Genomic DNA, 16,052 nt, shown 5'->3' with positions numbered 1-16,052 from the left:
AGACCATCACGTGGATCATTTCGTAAGCCCCGCTTTTCCACCCCGTTGCTCCCGAACAGTGGACCGGGGGCAGGGCAGCGGGCGCGTATCGAACCGGCCATGGCTCGACGGAGTGACGGATTGATTTGCAAATATGCACCCCAACATTAACGGCGGGGGGCGATCATGTAATGAAGCCGTTCCGTCCCGTCGCGGGGTGGTGCGGAGGTGCGATACATCATTTGCATGCGCTAAAGAGGCAAGGAACCGTTCGGTGGTGAAATGGTGAACACGAAATCCACGAAAGTGGATCCGATGGGATCCGGTGAGGTGACTTCCGATGATTTGCAAGGTGGGAACTGCTGTGGGAAATGTTTTGGCTAATCAACGGGCCGAAAAGTTGGCGTAGAGTTTTGACAGCAGTGCTAAGCTCAAGAGATGCAAAGACCATTTCTTTTCACAAAAATCTATTTCATGATTCTGGATAATGAAATCTAAATTCTGTATAATCTAAGGCTACTGACGATCGAATTCCTAGTTTCATGCTTCGTTTGACAAGACAATCTACTTCGCGGAATAGGAAATGGAAAACAATTCTTCGTCCGCCAAAGAAAAAATAATAATTTTCAGTCAAATATTCGATCATTTTACGTATGATATTCGATCATTTTACGTATGATAGATAGAGAATTTGGGCCACAAACCAGCTAATCAACCATGAAGAGAGCCTTCGCATGAGATTAGTTTTTTGTCTCAAACTAAATGCGATGTATTGCAATAAGAATCGACTCCCGGGAGTACTACAGTGGGAATATGGTTATGGTGGTTCTTAAGAAGATCATTGCTGCGCTCATTACTACAATATTACAAGCAGTAGGGAAATACCGATCTATATGGTAGCTTATAACAATAAGGAAAAAAAGGATAGTAATAATTTTTAACTATAATATCATTTCAGGCAGCTTTAAACAATGCAATATAGCATAATATCTACTAAGATAAAACTGGTTCTGCAGAACTGAATCGAAAAGCAGAACCATATTGCAACCGCAACAAAAAGGCCTACACACATTGTTTGCAACTATTACATAAACCGAAGACAAAACGCTGGAAAACTTGTTCCGGAAAACGGTAAAATGAAAACACGGTTATCATTCTGCTGAACCCCGGAACAAACGGTCAGTCGAGAAGATAAAACACGGCTTGCCTACTAGCGGTTATCGGCCACCTCGCCACTACAAACCGGCGTTCGGCCGTGTACCGTTGTGCATACCGAAACGTGCCGCCACTCCGAAACGTGTCCAAAACATCGCGGGACCCAGTGAGCCCGCCAAAAGAGCGTCATCGTCGTCGTCGTCGTTCCGCGACCATTTACCAGCTATCAGTGTGTGCTATACGTACCCACGAGTTGTCTTTGAACTGCGCCATGTTTTGCTATCCACGCCACAAGACGCCACTAACGGCGTCGGTCTGTCGTCGTCACTCTCTTCCTAGACTTCCTAGTGCGGGTACGGTGGATTGCGGGGTTTGTCTGCTCGGATTAACCACGGTTGGACGGTGTTCCTACCGGGCCGAACATTGTTGTCTACCACACTGCCACACACACACACACACGATCCGGGACCGCCTACTGGGGTCCGGTCAGTAATTACTCGCGCCGAAGGGTAATTGATCAATTGACACTTGTCACCATTTGGTGCACTTTCGCGTAAACCACGCGGCACACACACACACACATGCAGGAGAAAGAGAGCGGTGGTACTTAACCAACGTAGCTATTAACCGGAAACCACGGAATGACACCTGCACACGGACACAACGGGTTGACTATTTCGACAAAACACCCTCCAACAACAACCACCAACACACGGTAACCACTGGGAGACGGTTGTTCGGCAGAATAATTGCACGACACCTTCCGTGCGTCGGACGGGATTTCGCGACCTGAACTGAACCGTGAGAAAGTAAAATCACCTGTGTTAACACGCGAACCGCACTGGGGCGACGGTTAAGCCGAGGGTGCGTCACTGTAGATGGCCGCTCCGGAACAACAACACGCTGGAGCAACAAAACACTTGACACATCAAGTAGGCGCTACTCTGGCGCTGGCTCTGGATCGCGCGCGCACACTTCAAGTAGGCCACGGTGCCGTCGATGGCGTTGCGCCGCCCAAAACACTTTTCTCACTCACAAACCGATCGCCACGGGAAGGTCTTCCCGAATTCGATCATCTAGCCCCGGATCGCCGGATCGAGCTCTTCCTCCAGGGCACACACACACACACTCGACGACCCTCGTCGGTTGCTGTCGACGCTGCGAACTTGACCAAAAGGCCCGTCAAATGGCAACGTGACGCAATAATTCGTTGCTTTCCCTGCTGCCTACTAGCCGCTGATGATTCGTTCTATTTTTTAACCTCCAACAGAAAAACAGAATCAACGAAATCGTGCAACGCGAACCGCCGAATCAACTGCTGTTGCTGTTGCTGATGTGGTGCGCGAGATCAAGCTCGTGCTCCAGTGCGGGTTTACGATTAATATGTCACAGTTTCCGTCACGCGATCCACCAGACGATCACGATCGCGCCATCGCGTGGTTTTCGACAACACAGCGACACTCTCACCAAACTAACGCACGCCAACACTCTCGTTTACAATGTGGCTGTGGTGAGCTGAAACACTACGCACCTAGCGGATCTTCAGCACAAGTCCGTCCCGCCGATCGTGGTTGTTTGTTTTTCGGCGTTTGTTTTATGAAAAGGCGCCTCCGTTGTCTCGCTACGATCGCTACACACCACCAACTGACCGCGAATCGCGCGGTTGGTTTCGTTTGCTCTGCTGGAAGAACTGCTATTCGAAAACAACGACGACAACGATAGCGTGGGGTCCACTAAGTTAGCACGCACGCACGCACGCACGGACGCGGTAGCTTCGTGTTTACGCTCTACTCTCTACTCGGCTTGGAACGCGCTCAACGTGATCTTGCGCGCGCGAGGTGTGCCGAACGATTGAGCCGAAAGATGGCGGTGTCGACGACGGCGGTGTGTTCCGTGTTGCGAGTTGCCCCACCAAGAGACCAACTCGTGCTCTCCACTCGAACTCGGTGATGATGGGGAGCATATGCGTTGCTCGCTCAACGCGAGCGCGTGAATCAATGCACCACGCCAGGTGGAGGGCCCTTCTATTGGTTTATGTTTTTGTGAAATTTCGCAGGATCATCATCAATACCGTGATCGACACAGTTCTCGAAGAAGAAGAAGAGAAAGTTCTCGAGCTGAACAGGGAGAAATGCAAGTTTGCGTGATGTTACGGAAGATAGCACCAAAGTAAAAGAAGAGAAAGTGCGTCGCTGGAATTATGTTGTTCTGTTGCGACCGGCACAATCGATGTTTCAATTCACGGTGTGATAAGCCTCACGCGTGGTGTTTTACATCGTCACTGCTCACCGATCACAGTGCTGCACGTAAACAAATATGCTGGAAACGAAGACGCGTCGGTAACGTTTTTTCAATCAACTTGTTCAACGGCTTTTTCCCAATAAAACCAAGCGGCAACCGCGTTATCGTTAGCGTATTTGCCAAGAAATGGCAGAAGAATCGTCACCCGGTGGAAGACGACCAGAGGGAAGAAGCCATATCGCTAAATTGAATGATTAAAGTTTGAATTCTAACGTCTATCACATGAACCATAGCAGTCACCCCATTCGGGCGAGTGAACCGGAGCGGCTGAGAAGAAGATGATTCCAGCTGAGAGGAAACTGGCTACAAGAGAGTCCGTGATTCGCGGGGGACATCGAATAATGCTCGCGATTCATCTGTTCTCACGTTTCTGGTTTAAATGTTTTTTATTAATATCGAAATGATCACATACTTACATACTTATTCTAACACTATCCAAATACCAAATACTTCTGAGTGTGTTGGAGAGATTTTGCCATATCGAATACAGTCGCATTATTTAAATTGTGTTTTCAACTTTATTAATTATCTCAATATTTTGCTGATAAGTCAAGCATGACGTTTTGATTTATTCAAATATGTTATAGAAAGACAGTCTTATATTGCGTATTATATCAGTAGTATATAGTAGTAGGTATAGATTATATAATGATTCTGTGTTACTCCCAAATCAAGTTACTAACATTTATTCATTTACATCTCAGCCTCAATAGATCGTTGATGATTGTGTATAATCGGTTGTGTCTATTTGGGCAGGCATTTTATATGCAAAGACGTTACAACCGTATGTTTAACCGTTTTGTTAACTGTTAGTATTACAATCGATCGAATCAAATCGAACGAATAATAGTATTGGTTTATAGCACAGTTTAAAATCATTAATGTAGGCGAAACGTTAGGTTTCATAGAATTTCATTTCATCATTTAGCACTTGTTAAAAGCATCGTTACCGCTTTTGCCTTATATTTCCCAGCAGACAATTAGAATACTTGGACACTAATCGATAGCAAAACACTTTGATTTTCAATAACACTGTACGATCGCTACGAATCGAAAGATTAGTGATCAGATATTTTCAGTTTTACCTACCGTGCACTTAAGGTTAGATGTAAGAAGACAAGAATAAGAATTTCAATCATTTTCGTTCCGGATTAATCTTTGTGATTTCACTTCGCCAGAACAAACATCGAATGATTCCCTGACGTACGTAGATATTTCTCATATTTTCTCGATGCATAAAGGGGCAGCAATAGATTGTTAAAATCGTTTACTTCTGTCACGATAAAGCATGAAATACAGTGCAAAATTCCGATAAATTGTTCGAGTATGAGTGATATTTCTCAACTACCAATGTCGAATGCGCGAAAAGTAGCGGCTCAAGGGGGTGACATCATATCTACCAAATACGCATATGCTAAGTGGCACGTTACACTACACAAAGCCTTGCTCTGTCAGATAAGGAGGATTTGAAAGGGTCTGGACACTATGCGTTACTGGATGCATACATACTACGAGTAGAAGGGAGAAGTATTTTTGACATGTTGCGGACATCCCGCGGTGGTCGCAGTAGTGCTTCTAAGCTACAGGGTGTCGTGTTGCGCGTGCAATTGCTTGATCTTCTGCCGATCTCGTCGGTGGTGGGTCAGTGAGGATTGGAGCATTTTCCTGCGTGCAAAGGGCACCGTACGGGGATAGTGTTTGGTGCGGTTTTAAGATGTTACGTTACTTGTTTTAAGTGTTTGGTTCGGTTTTTGGTATTTATTCGCATAGTTCCCGTTCCCCATCTATTCCACTAAGAGCACTTGCACGTTCTATCACTTGTTTCATTCCTGCGAGACATTCGGATGCCTTTTCCTCCTGGCCAGTTCCACAAAATATTGTTACAAAAATGGGGTTGTCGTATGCTAAAAATCGTTATGATACCGCCACCCAATCCAGAAGCATTTTTCGATGTCCTCTTCCAACTATTTGATTATTTTAAGCTTCTATTTATATCTGCCTCCGCTTCCTTATCGCTGCTAATGTAGCTGACTAGAGTTATAGATAAAGAGAAAGTTGGAACTGAATCGCATTTACCACTGTGGCAGGGACTTGCATTTCTCCTTTTCTTTCAATCTCCTTCTTCAAACATTCAGTTTCTATCATGTGTATGACTGTAATTGGCAGTTAAATTGTAACGCCTTCCAATTGTTCCTCTATGGATTAACCATTTCTGTAGGATATCATTGCAGTCTATACCTCACAAACGGCTGACAATTTTAGGTGGAAAGTTTTCTTAAAACTAAATGGCTACACATTGATGGTCAAACAAGCGATATATCAGCATTAGCGATAGTCCAAGACGTCAATAAATACGGAAATTTTGAATACTTTTTTACATTTAATATCACCGCTTCCAGCACTGTAAACATCCAGGGACATTAGCAAAGGATTGAGAACTTGCTACCATCTAAATGGAGCCAGAATATATGGAATTGCGGGGCACTATTAGAACCTCTCTTCACAGTGTTATTGGACCTCCGTCATTAATTATTTTCCTTACTCACCGTATGTTTTAGAGTCTGGTGGTTACAGACGTGAATACTACCCTCCTATGACGCTATATCACCTAAAGATGTTTTTGTAAAGTGGTAAAGATTTGCGTTGCGCAACTAATAACAAAAATTAGCCAAGCTCGCTCGTTACTTTTCCTTCATTCTATGAAATGTGTTATCGATTAGGGATTCAGGAACAGATATCTGTTCCAGTCATACCATCTTGTCGTCAATCGCATTCGCTTCAGGATTTTTTTGAGAATCAGAGACATTTTGGATTTTCCTTTTCAGGTAACCCTAGGGCGCTGGAAAGGGAATATGTGGGTCTGGTAAAAAAAAAAATCCAAAGACATTGATAGTATCATTTTCCAATTCTAAATGTGTACTATTTCAAAAGTATTATTACTATTTTTGTTTAACCGGATAATTGTACCACCTTGGCATGGTGACCTTCAGAATGTTATTCCCGTTAGTCACTCTCGCTATGGACGGTGCGAGAAAGTTGGACATTGCGCAAGATGGATGGCCTATCCCGGTTACTTCCAATTTTCGGTAGCATTCTTGGGTAACAAGTGGTGTATTCGACTGACGCGAAGACAGGAAGATTGACGTAGAAGGGGGCGATTAGAAGAGGATTAGTTTCGCAATCGCCAGCGTAAGACAGCCCACCAAACTGTGGCCCAACGTAAGAATCGGGGCGTCACTGGAACCGTCTTTACTGTCTTTCACCTTTCCTACCCCTTCGGAAGGAGCATGCGTTGTGGGCGTACGAACGGTGGTTGTATGCACGGTGGTCTTGATGATAGTTGTTGGTATGCCGTCCTGGTTGGTTTCTTGGTTTGTGGGAGATTCATCAATAGGATTCTCGCTTGGCACTAAAGATCGTGATTCATCTGCTATTATGATGCTACCCCTGCAGCACATATCATTCTGCTTCATGTATCCCTGCATGCATTCGACATTCTTATGATCGACCGGAAACTCAACACGGGACTCGATTAAATGTTTCACCAAAAGTGCTTGATACTCGCAAGGAAAATCATTACCCTCCAGGTAAATTTCCTTCAGCTTATTGTTTTCCGTCAACTGGAGCACATCCAATTTTGTAATCTTATTGTGCGCCAAACGAAGGGTCTCCAGCTTGGGCATGGGGGCAAACACCTTAACAGCCAGGTTTGACGTTATCAAATCGTTGTTGGACAGATCGAGCAGCATAAGCTCCGGAAAACTGACGCCACGATCGTTATCCACGTAGTACGCCCCAACACCCGCCAGCAACAAATCGCGCAAATTTTTCATTCCATCGAAGTTACCTAGGTCGATGGCCTTCGCTTTGGCGAGCTCCTCGTTACCGCTCAGGTTCAGTATCTCCAGCTTCTTCAGCTGCCGAGTAATGTTCGAGACGTCCAGTAGGCGATTCGAGTCGAGCATCAGCTCGGTCATGGTCGTGGTGGCCGGACTCTGATGGACGATCACTTTAGAGATGAAGTTATTGGACGCGTACAGACGCTCCAGTTTATTCGGGATAACCACACTGGTCAGATTGCTGTTGACCACATGCAGCACACGCATATCGGGGAACGCACTCAACAACTCCTTCGGGATGTGCCTCAGGTTACTGTTCAAAAACGCGACATGCTGTTCCTTTGATGACGGAGCTTTAAACTCGATAGCGTTCCGTCCATCATGCACAACGTTCCGGTAGACACAGTAGTCTTCTGACATATATTTCTCATTTTTGCACTCGTAGGTCGCGGCTTCCACGGTTTGCAGAAGCACTGGCAGTATCATACAAAGTACGAACCACACTGTATTGCTGCAGCACGGGTAAGCGAGAGAAAGAGAAAAGGAAAGAAAAGAGTTGGAGATCATAATTGTGCGGGTCTCAGCTGCCCATAATTGATGTATGTTCTGCAAGAGCGATAAACAAACCAACCCCCCTCATCCGGGCAAGCAATACTGCGGTGGTGGTCTGCTTATCATCATCAAACAAAGTATCTCGCAAGGGAAGGAGTGTCAATGGTTACTGTGGTTGGAATTTAAATGGGGTAACTCAATTGTGAGTTTGAGTCAGCATTCCAGGAAATGTGATGATTTGTTCTTTAACAAACAGTTGCTAACTCAGAAAGAACCCCCATCTCAAAAACAAATGTTGCGATCGATAGAAAGTACAGTTCAGCTTTCATTAGCAAATTCCGCCTCGCCTCTATCGATCCCAATCACAGGCGACGGCGTGGCTAATCACGAACGCAATGTTTTGTCTAGACAAAGAATTAAAGGACCGTGTTGCATATCGAGAACAGGGAACCGGGTTCAAGAATCGCCGATGTTCAGGTGAGCTTAGGGCTAGTGACCAGACGTCGCACGCTTCGATGGGTGAAAGAGCAGTATGGTGTTTGAGCTAGCGAAACCGACCAAAACTATCTTGTCTGCCGATTCTATAGTGAGCTTCATAGAGAATCGGCCAACTCACTGTGAACATTGCCGGCTGGGAACAACCCGTATAACGCACATCAAACATGTATGTGGCGAACCCCGGCCCCAAGAGCGCAGCTGCGTAAATACCGCGAACACACATCTGGGGCGGTGAATCAGATTGCGTAAAAAATATCTTTCGCTTTAAGAAAATGCAAGTTAGATCGCATAAAGACCCGCCATTAAACTACACTAAACTGCATGTTCTGAGGAGGACGAAGCATCAAACGTGGCTACTACTTACCAATTTGTGGGATGCAGCATTTTCCTTCCGGATTTTCCGCTTAACACTACCTCTAACTATCTACTGTCGACTGTTCTGATGAACGGTTCACGAGTAATTCAACTCGGTGATTCGGTCGAGTGCTTTGTAGAGTCGAGAATGTGAAAATGTGTGGGTAGAACATGAATGCGTCACAACCACGTTTGCAGCTTCATGTTGAGCCTGAATGTTAAAATGTTCAGAACGTAGGGTGTTAATTGAAGGAAATCTATGTATTGCCAATCGCGACAGCAACGGTGCGTCTAGCTTCGATGACCAAGCCAACTAGATGTTCGGCTTATGACTTGAATGCTAATCAATTTTATTATCGCCAAATTTACTATTTACTCGATATATTACTGCATATCGCATCAATTGGCATATTTTTAGGTAAGACTGCATTCTAGTGCTCCAAGTCTGATGTGCTCAGTTCGTTGGGACAGTGATGACCTAATAAAGACAAGATTAATGCATTCCTGAATTAACTGATCATATTTGAACGAGTCACATGTTTATACAAAATCAACGAGCATAACGTGTGCGAAGAAAAGCATTGGTGGGCCGGATCTTTCCGCTGAAAAACTGGAACTTTTCGAATTTCGTTAGCCGTTCATCAATTATTTTATGGTGCCCTCACCTGACACTAGGGTCAATTGAATCTATCATAAATTTCTTATTCTTACAGCAGTGATTGTTAGAATATTGCCACAAAATTTATGCTCAAATCAATCAGATTCACCGTGGTTTTTAAACCCGATTGGCAAATGGCTATTGCTAGATAGGATCTAGAAATTAAAGAGGAAGGTGCATTAAGGTGAATAAGGTAAAATATTGGCAGTTCACACTTTTGTTTCGCCGTGCTCTAACTGTTACCCAACGTTCCCCAACCGTTGTGTCGCTATTTACAATACAAAATGAAAATAACAACAAGAGGAGTACAAAAGTAATTGGATAAGAGTATTTGGATTGATTATATCGATATCTACTAATTTCTTAAGATCACAAACTGCTAATCCATTCGTAGATAAGAAATACCATCAATTTAAAAAAATCTATATGAAACCAGAGAAATCCTTTGCGAATCAATCAATCGACGAAAAGAGCTCTCAATCCGTTGAAAGTATGTTAGAAAATTGGTTCGCATAAAGGTGTTCACAGACTACTCCGCGAATTCCGGAAATTACTTTCAAATTGCTTACATTCGGAAGACGTTCTTTTTTCCAGAATTAGCTGGATACTCTGCACCTCATCCGGCTGTTCGCCCAGGGAGTAGGAAATAGAAAGTCGTGTAGTTATTATTTGCTGCTGCCTGTGAATAGGTAAAAGGTACAGTAAGTAATATTCTAGATTCTCTTTCTAAATACGTGGCTGCTGCAGCAAAGCAAAGGCACCAAAATAGCGTCGTTTAGTGAAACAATAAATATTTTATTGGTTTCCACAAAAAAAATTACGTGGCAATCGTGGCTACCACATACACTCACACGCTCCACAAAACACGGAAACAGGGAATTACACACTAGATTAAAGGCCAACGGCAAAAGAAAGAATAAAGGCTCCGAAGCATCGCAGCGTTGCCCCGTCGTCCTCTTTGTCGCGCCCAAGATATTTGGGAGGGGGTGGATGATGTTGCGTTCTGGATTTAGCGGTGAAAGTTGGCCATCACTCGAAGAATGTGACCACGCTAGCGGGGTAATCAGTCGTCAGATGCATGGTGAAGAAGTGAAGAAATCGGGACGCTGCCTCTGGATGATGAACGGTCACTCGGTCAAAGCGGAACAGGAACACCTTACGATCCGACGATGATGTTGTTGATTGGGATGTGTATCAGTTTGACGAAGAAACCGATAAATCCCATAATGCAGAACCCGATGGCGGTAGCGATAGCGATCTTCTGGAACTCGCGACGGTCCGGCTTGGTACACCGCTTGATCAGTCGGATGGAATCCTTGGCGAACGAGCGGCCGGGTTCGTAGAACTTGGTGATTTGTTCCATCTTTTTCCACACACAAAAAACCAGGAGAAAATTAGCTACACTCGATTCAAGCACGACAGCAGGCAGAATATTAGCACGATTGTCTTACCTTTTACTTGCAGGGATGAGGGATTGTGTCCAAAACGTTACCGTACGATCCAACGTAAGCAAAACTACACGGAGAAATGGATTTCCACAGCTTGCTGGACGATTTCGTTTGCGTTTTCAGCTTGCTTTGCGATTCCACGTTGGCTTTTGGCTTGCTGACAACTCAGCCGACGGGGGGTCTATCGATGGTCAACCGCTATTCTTGTGTCCTTGCGTTTATTCCGGTCAACTTTTAGTTTAGCTAAATTAACTATGTACTTCAATTGAGGCGGGTTTCTTTTAATAGCAAATAAAAAGTACGAAATCATCAAAAACATTTGTTTCGCATTTTCTGCTTTTCGATTCCAGGAAGGCTGCACGGCGCAACTCGATGAAAAGGTTGTCGCGAGTGAATTTGATCGATTCGAGGGTTTCATCGATCAACACAGCAAAACATTAAAAACAAAGTAAAATGGAAAAACCAGGAAAAATGAAAACTTATTTCGTCCCTCGAGTGAACCAGGTAAATCTGTTCGGCAGGAATAATTGACGATGGTTGCTTTACCATATGTGTGGGTGTCTCGTTCTAGCTGGATTCGATACAACTCGACAATGAATTCACAAACATGCTCCGGAACCAGATTCAAAACATACTGCAATGCTTACCGGTATGCAGGCGGGAGAGGTTCCAGTTCCACTTCTAGAAACTAATTAATCCCCGTTTAATCTCGCTTTCAGCCCGGCTTGCTGAGCCACGTACAGCCCGAGATTAACCTCTTGCTAAGCTCCACTCTTTGGAACTATTCTATACGCAAATCGTATGCCACCTTCGGTCAACAGATGCTTTCCATCACGTACGAACGGGAGCAGTTGCCACCGATAAAGCTGGCGTTTCACTACCTCCTGACCAACCTGCTACCGTACGTGAAAGAATGCGCCCAATTTCGATTGACGGGCTGGCCGTTGGTGCAACGCGTTATTCAAGTGATCGAGAACATGCTGGTTCTGTTTAATTTAGTAAACTTTTTCAAGTTTCTTAAGACGGGTAACAGACCATCGCTGGTGGACTGTGTGCTGCGGATAAGTCACCGATCACTCGATGGGGCCAAGCGACGCACTATCGGCTACTCGTACATGACTCGCGAGCTCATTTGGGCCGGTTTTATGGAATTCCTAGGCTTCACCATTCCATTCATCAACTACCACTCGCTGAAGCGAAAGCTCCGCAATGCGCTGCGACTGGATACGAAATCTGTGCAGCCGATCGAACGGATCGAACTGTCCACGGAAAGTAGATGCGCGTTTTGCAATGAGAGAGTGATTCTGCCGCATTTCATGGGCTGCAGTCATGTGTTTTGTTACTATTGTCTGAAGGGCAATCAAATGGCCGATGCTGGCTATCAGTGTAATGTTTGTGATTACCAAAGTGATAGTTTTATGAAAGTTACAGCTTCATGAGCCCTGTACGGAGGGGGTTTGTTAACAATTGGATGGTTAGTGGGTATGCGGGTTATTAGACAAATATAGGAAACTGTACAATTAAGTAAAGGACGGTTTTTATTTTAAATAATATGCTGTAGAATTCCTTGCCTGATCAGCTGCTCACACTGTGTCTTCGGTAGGTAGTGCTGGCTGTTCTTCTTCAGTAGCACGATTTCACCATTCTCAAGCTCGAACTTTCCGTAATCGGTCAAGCAGCGCACCTCGATGTATAGTGACTTTGGCGGCTTAATATCGTTCATAAGATTCAAACCGTGTCCCTCGTGGATCGATGCCATATACTCGGCCAGTATTTTGGAATATTTGTTAAACCACATCGATTCCGGTTCATTAATGCAGGCTTTGATCTCCGGGGGTAGTATGGCACCGACATGCCAGCGCAAAGCCTTCAACCGGAACAACCGATTAGCGAGGTACGCAAGAAGGCACCGCTTCTGGCGTTGAATCAACTTGTGGCGGTACATAACGAGCGGCAGGAACTTGCGATCTCCAGTTTCGTTGAAAGTCGTCCTACAAAAAAGGAACAGCGTTAAGTCCGCGGTAGTTAATGTTGTCTGTGAGAGGGAGAAGAACCGGTACTCACGCATGGGCATAATTTTCCTGATATATTTTAGAAATGTCCTCCAACACCGAACGAACTCCATCATCCTGCAACAGATGGTTTGGGATAAGTGAGCGTGCAGGAGTGAATAGAAGGCTGAACACTTACATTAAAAGCCGGTATAGGATCGGTAGAACGCTCGAATTCTCTTATCAACTCAAATCCTTTATCCGACGACATTCTTGCACGAAAAAGCAGAAATAAAACCCAAACACCGAGCCTCCTGCGGCAAAAAAAAAATCGGGATTGCGCGCCAAAATGTCAGTTCATACCGCCAAACGTCAGAATCAGGTGAAAATGAAAGATAAACAAAAGATGAGTCACGGTGCGATAAGAACCGTCCGCGGTCATATTTCTTGGAATTATCTCTTTTGTGAAAAATGGTTTGCCATGGTTTGAAAAGCGTCTCATCTTTGTAATTTCCGTGTTTGTCCGTGTTTCCCAACCCATCGTTTTTTCTTCGTCGAACCAAACATCGATTTTGCGTATTCATCATGTCTGAAGAGGCTGATGTTCGTTCGATACTGTCTCGAGCGCTGGATGCCGATGAAGCTGGCCGTAAAGAGGAAGCCATTGACCTCTACGGAGAGGCGGTGGAAAAGATCCTTCGCCTGCAGGATCGAGAAAAACGAGAAAAGTTGAATAAGTTTGCCTTAAACGCGTTGGAACGAGCCGAGAAACTGAAAGGAATCACTTACGCTCCAAAGCAAACACCACCGGCCCGACCGCCAACGACTCTTTCTCCGGGTTTGCCAACTGCAGCCCTCAAACCAGTGCAGAGCAGCCCCGGAGCATTAGGTGAGATCGGTATCAAAAGGATGAAGATCCGGAGGCGGTACTAACCCTGTTATCTGTCGATTCTTTCCTTGGCAGCAAGTCCATCCCGCTCGCAGCCGGCGCTGGAGATCAGCGGAAGTAATCATGGATACAGCAACGAAGAGAAGCGTGTGCTTGAGCATACCTCACACATCAACGCCAAAGTGTACGTACCCTTCATGGACATGGATCTGCACGAGAAGTTCCACTTTCCATTACCGTTCACCGATAAGGATGGTCCGCTCGAGTTGGCCCCGAAGCAGAAACGCGATTTCGTCCAGTGGATTCGTGTTAGCGAGTTAGCCGAACACCCGCAGCTGATCGTGGGCGATCATGCCGATTTCTATAGCATCCGGCAGACGATCGTTTCGGATTGCAGCTTTGTAGCCTCACTGGCAGTGGCGTCCCAGTTCGAGAAGCGGTTCAAGCGACGCATCCTAACATCGATCATCCATCCACGGAATAGTCGTGACGAACCGGTGTACAATCCGAGTGGAAAGTACTCGATCCGCATGCACGTCAACGGTATCCCACGGAAGGTGGTCATCGACGACTACTTGCCGCTCGGTCGTTACAATCAGCTGCTCTGTTCGTACTCGAGCAACAAGAATGAGTTCTGGGTGTCGCTGCTCGAGAAGGCGTACATGAAACTGATGGGAGGATATGACTTTCCTGGTTCCAACAGTGTAAGGCTCTTATCAAATCACACTACGAGAAAAAAGGAAAAGAAGAGCATTCTCTAACCCACCATCTTCCCGTTTTAGAATATCGATTTGCATGCACTGACGGGATGGATTCCGGAGCGTGCGTTGGTGAAATCGCATGAACCAGATTTCAATGCAGATGCCGTGTTCGAGCGGCTACGGGAAGGATTGAGTTTGGGACGATGTCTCGTGACGGTGGCCACAGGTGAACTTTCCGATGCCGAGGCCGAACGGACCGGGCTCGTTTCAACACACGCGTATGCCGTACTCGATATGCGTGTCGTAAATGGCGTAAAGCTATTGCAGCTGAAGAATCCCTGGTCACATCTGCGCTGGCGAGGCAACTATTCCGAACTGGATGCCGTTCACTGGACGCCCGAGCTGCAACGTGAACTCAATTACGATCCAAAGCTTGCGGCTACGTACGATAATGGTGTGTTTTGGATCGATTTCCGATCGATCATCAACTTCTTCGACGTGTTCTATCTGAACTGGGATCCGGCGCTGTTCCAGTACACGTACTGTATCCACCAATCGTGGAGTGCCGGTGTTGGACCGACAAAAGACGCGTACAATGTTGGTGATAACCCACAGTTCAGTCTCACAGTGCCAGCTGGTCATGGTTCGGTGTGGATATTGCTTACACGGCACATCACCAGCATTGAGGATTTTCGTGAAAACCACGAGTACATCACGGTGCTAGTGTACGCAAGTGGCGGCAAACGCGTTTACTATCCCACCGAACCACCACCGTACATCGATGGAGTGCGCATCAACAGTCCGCACTATCTGTGCAAGATCCGGCTCGATCCAAATGCTGAGCGGCGTTACACACTCGTTGTGTCTCAGTACGAAAAGACGGCCACCATCTATTACTCGCTGCGAGCGTACTGTAGGACACGGTTCGAGCTAAAGCAGCTCGAGCGGCGATACACAACGGTCGAAAATGTGAGTAAATGTTACTGTCGTTGGAGAGCATGAGTTTTTACTTCTAATCGGTACCATATTTCCAACCGTTTTCTCAGCTCAACGGAGAGTGGAAGGGCAAAACGGCGGGCGGATGTCTGAATCATCCATTAACGTATCGTAATAATCCGGTCTACCGACTACACGTTGGACCTGCGGCGACAAGCAATTTAGTTATCGAACTTCGCGGTCCAAAGGACTATCAGGTAGGGTTGGAACTGACGGTAGTTTCACTGGAAGATTCCACAGTGACCGCTCCGTTCGTATCGCAAAAGACTGGCGTTTATCGGTCCGGATTCTGCGTGTTGGACCTGGAAGGGATCCCAGCCGGTGTGTATCAGGTTCGTCCATCCACCTTTTTACCCGAACAGGAATCACCATTCTTTCTTAAGGTGAAATCTTCAACAAATGTGGTGATAGAGAAGCTAAACTGAAGAGTTACGTGAACGTATCGCGCAGTACTTCTAGGCTTCTTTTGTAGATTCCTTTTTTTAATGTTGGCATCATTTTGTTAATCTCTGTTCATCGAATGTTTGTTAAAGCATTAATTATTTTTATCAAGCTGTTTCACAAACCTTTAACAATATCTATCAATAAACAAAACTATTAAGTCTCACGTATCTATATAATTGGTACACATCCTTCTTTGTTTTCACATTTATTTACTACTATGAACCATTCTACCGCTCACATTAATTGC

General features: G+C 45.5%; 7 protein-coding genes across 10 annotated transcripts in view; 2 read left to right on the top strand and 5 right to left on the bottom strand.

Moving 5' to 3' along the window:
* Positions 1 to 2,978, bottom strand: part of LOC125956955 (nostrin) — a 47,302-nt gene extending 44,324 nt beyond the window's left edge. For all 4 annotated transcript variants that reach the window (XM_049689268.1, XM_049689269.1, XM_049689270.1 and 1 more), the window contains exon 1: positions 1,381 to 2,978. In XM_049689268.1, the coding sequence (XP_049545225.1) occupies positions 1,381 to 1,407 (27 nt within the window). In that variant the 5' untranslated portion in view covers positions 1,408 to 2,978. The remainder of the gene's footprint in view (positions 1 to 1,380) is intronic.
* Positions 2,979 to 4,687: 1,709 nt separating this feature from the next.
* Positions 4,688 to 8,796, bottom strand: LOC125956989 (uncharacterized). Its single transcript, XM_049689332.1, has 2 exons — positions 8,689 to 8,796; positions 4,688 to 7,785 (listed from the first exon to the last, which is right to left on the bottom strand). Exons 1-2 carry the CDS (start codon positions 8,706 to 8,708, stop codon positions 6,594 to 6,596), a joined length of 1,212 nt encoding a protein of 403 aa, XP_049545289.1. The 5' UTR covers positions 8,709 to 8,796; the 3' UTR covers positions 4,688 to 6,593.
* Positions 8,797 to 10,106: 1,310 nt separating this feature from the next.
* On the bottom strand, positions 10,107 to 10,950 carry LOC125957017 (protein transport protein Sec61 subunit gamma). The gene is made up of 2 exons (XM_049689369.1): positions 10,788 to 10,950; positions 10,107 to 10,699 (listed from the first exon to the last, which is right to left on the bottom strand). Exon 2 carries the CDS (start codon positions 10,697 to 10,699, stop codon positions 10,493 to 10,495), a length of 207 nt encoding a protein of 68 aa, XP_049545326.1. The 5' UTR covers positions 10,788 to 10,950; the 3' UTR covers positions 10,107 to 10,492.
* Positions 10,951 to 11,199: 249 nt separating this feature from the next.
* On the top strand, positions 11,200 to 12,307 carry LOC125957002 (peroxisome biogenesis factor 2). The gene is made up of 3 exons (XM_049689353.1): positions 11,200 to 11,288; positions 11,356 to 11,433; positions 11,504 to 12,307. The coding sequence occupies exons 1-3, from the start codon at positions 11,238 to 11,240 to the stop codon at positions 12,221 to 12,223; spliced, it is 849 nt and encodes a 282-aa protein (XP_049545310.1). The 5' UTR covers positions 11,200 to 11,237; the 3' UTR covers positions 12,224 to 12,307.
* LOC125957004 (DNA replication complex GINS protein PSF1-like) lies at positions 12,287 to 13,099 on the bottom strand. The gene is made up of 3 exons (XM_049689355.1): positions 12,975 to 13,099; positions 12,849 to 12,913; positions 12,287 to 12,775 (listed from the first exon to the last, which is right to left on the bottom strand). The coding sequence occupies exons 1-3, from the start codon at positions 13,044 to 13,046 to the stop codon at positions 12,328 to 12,330; spliced, it is 585 nt and encodes a 194-aa protein (XP_049545312.1). The 5' UTR covers positions 13,047 to 13,099; the 3' UTR covers positions 12,287 to 12,327.
* A 79-nt stretch (positions 13,100 to 13,178) lies between these two features.
* LOC125956963 (calpain-7-like) lies at positions 13,179 to 15,990 on the top strand. The gene is made up of 4 exons (XM_049689293.1): positions 13,179 to 13,664; positions 13,740 to 14,368; positions 14,447 to 15,334; positions 15,412 to 15,990. Exons 1-4 carry the CDS (start codon positions 13,361 to 13,363, stop codon positions 15,784 to 15,786), a joined length of 2,196 nt encoding a protein of 731 aa, XP_049545250.1. The 5' UTR covers positions 13,179 to 13,360; the 3' UTR covers positions 15,787 to 15,990.
* Positions 15,947 to 16,052, bottom strand: part of LOC125956982 (28S ribosomal protein S27, mitochondrial) — a 1,610-nt gene continuing 1,504 nt past the window's right edge. Inside the window, exon 2 of the mRNA XM_049689323.1 lies at positions 15,947 to 16,052. This exon is cut by the window's right edge and continues 265 nt beyond it. Coding sequence (XP_049545280.1) covers positions 16,045 to 16,052 — 8 coding nt within the window. The 3' untranslated portion in view covers positions 15,947 to 16,044.

This window comes from Anopheles darlingi, chromosome 3, assembly GCF_943734745.1.
Source record: "Anopheles darlingi chromosome 3, idAnoDarlMG_H_01, whole genome shotgun sequence".
Classification (NCBI taxonomy): Eukaryota; Metazoa; Arthropoda; class Insecta; order Diptera; family Culicidae; genus Anopheles; species Anopheles darlingi.
This window is presented reverse-complemented; position numbering and strand designations above follow the sequence as displayed.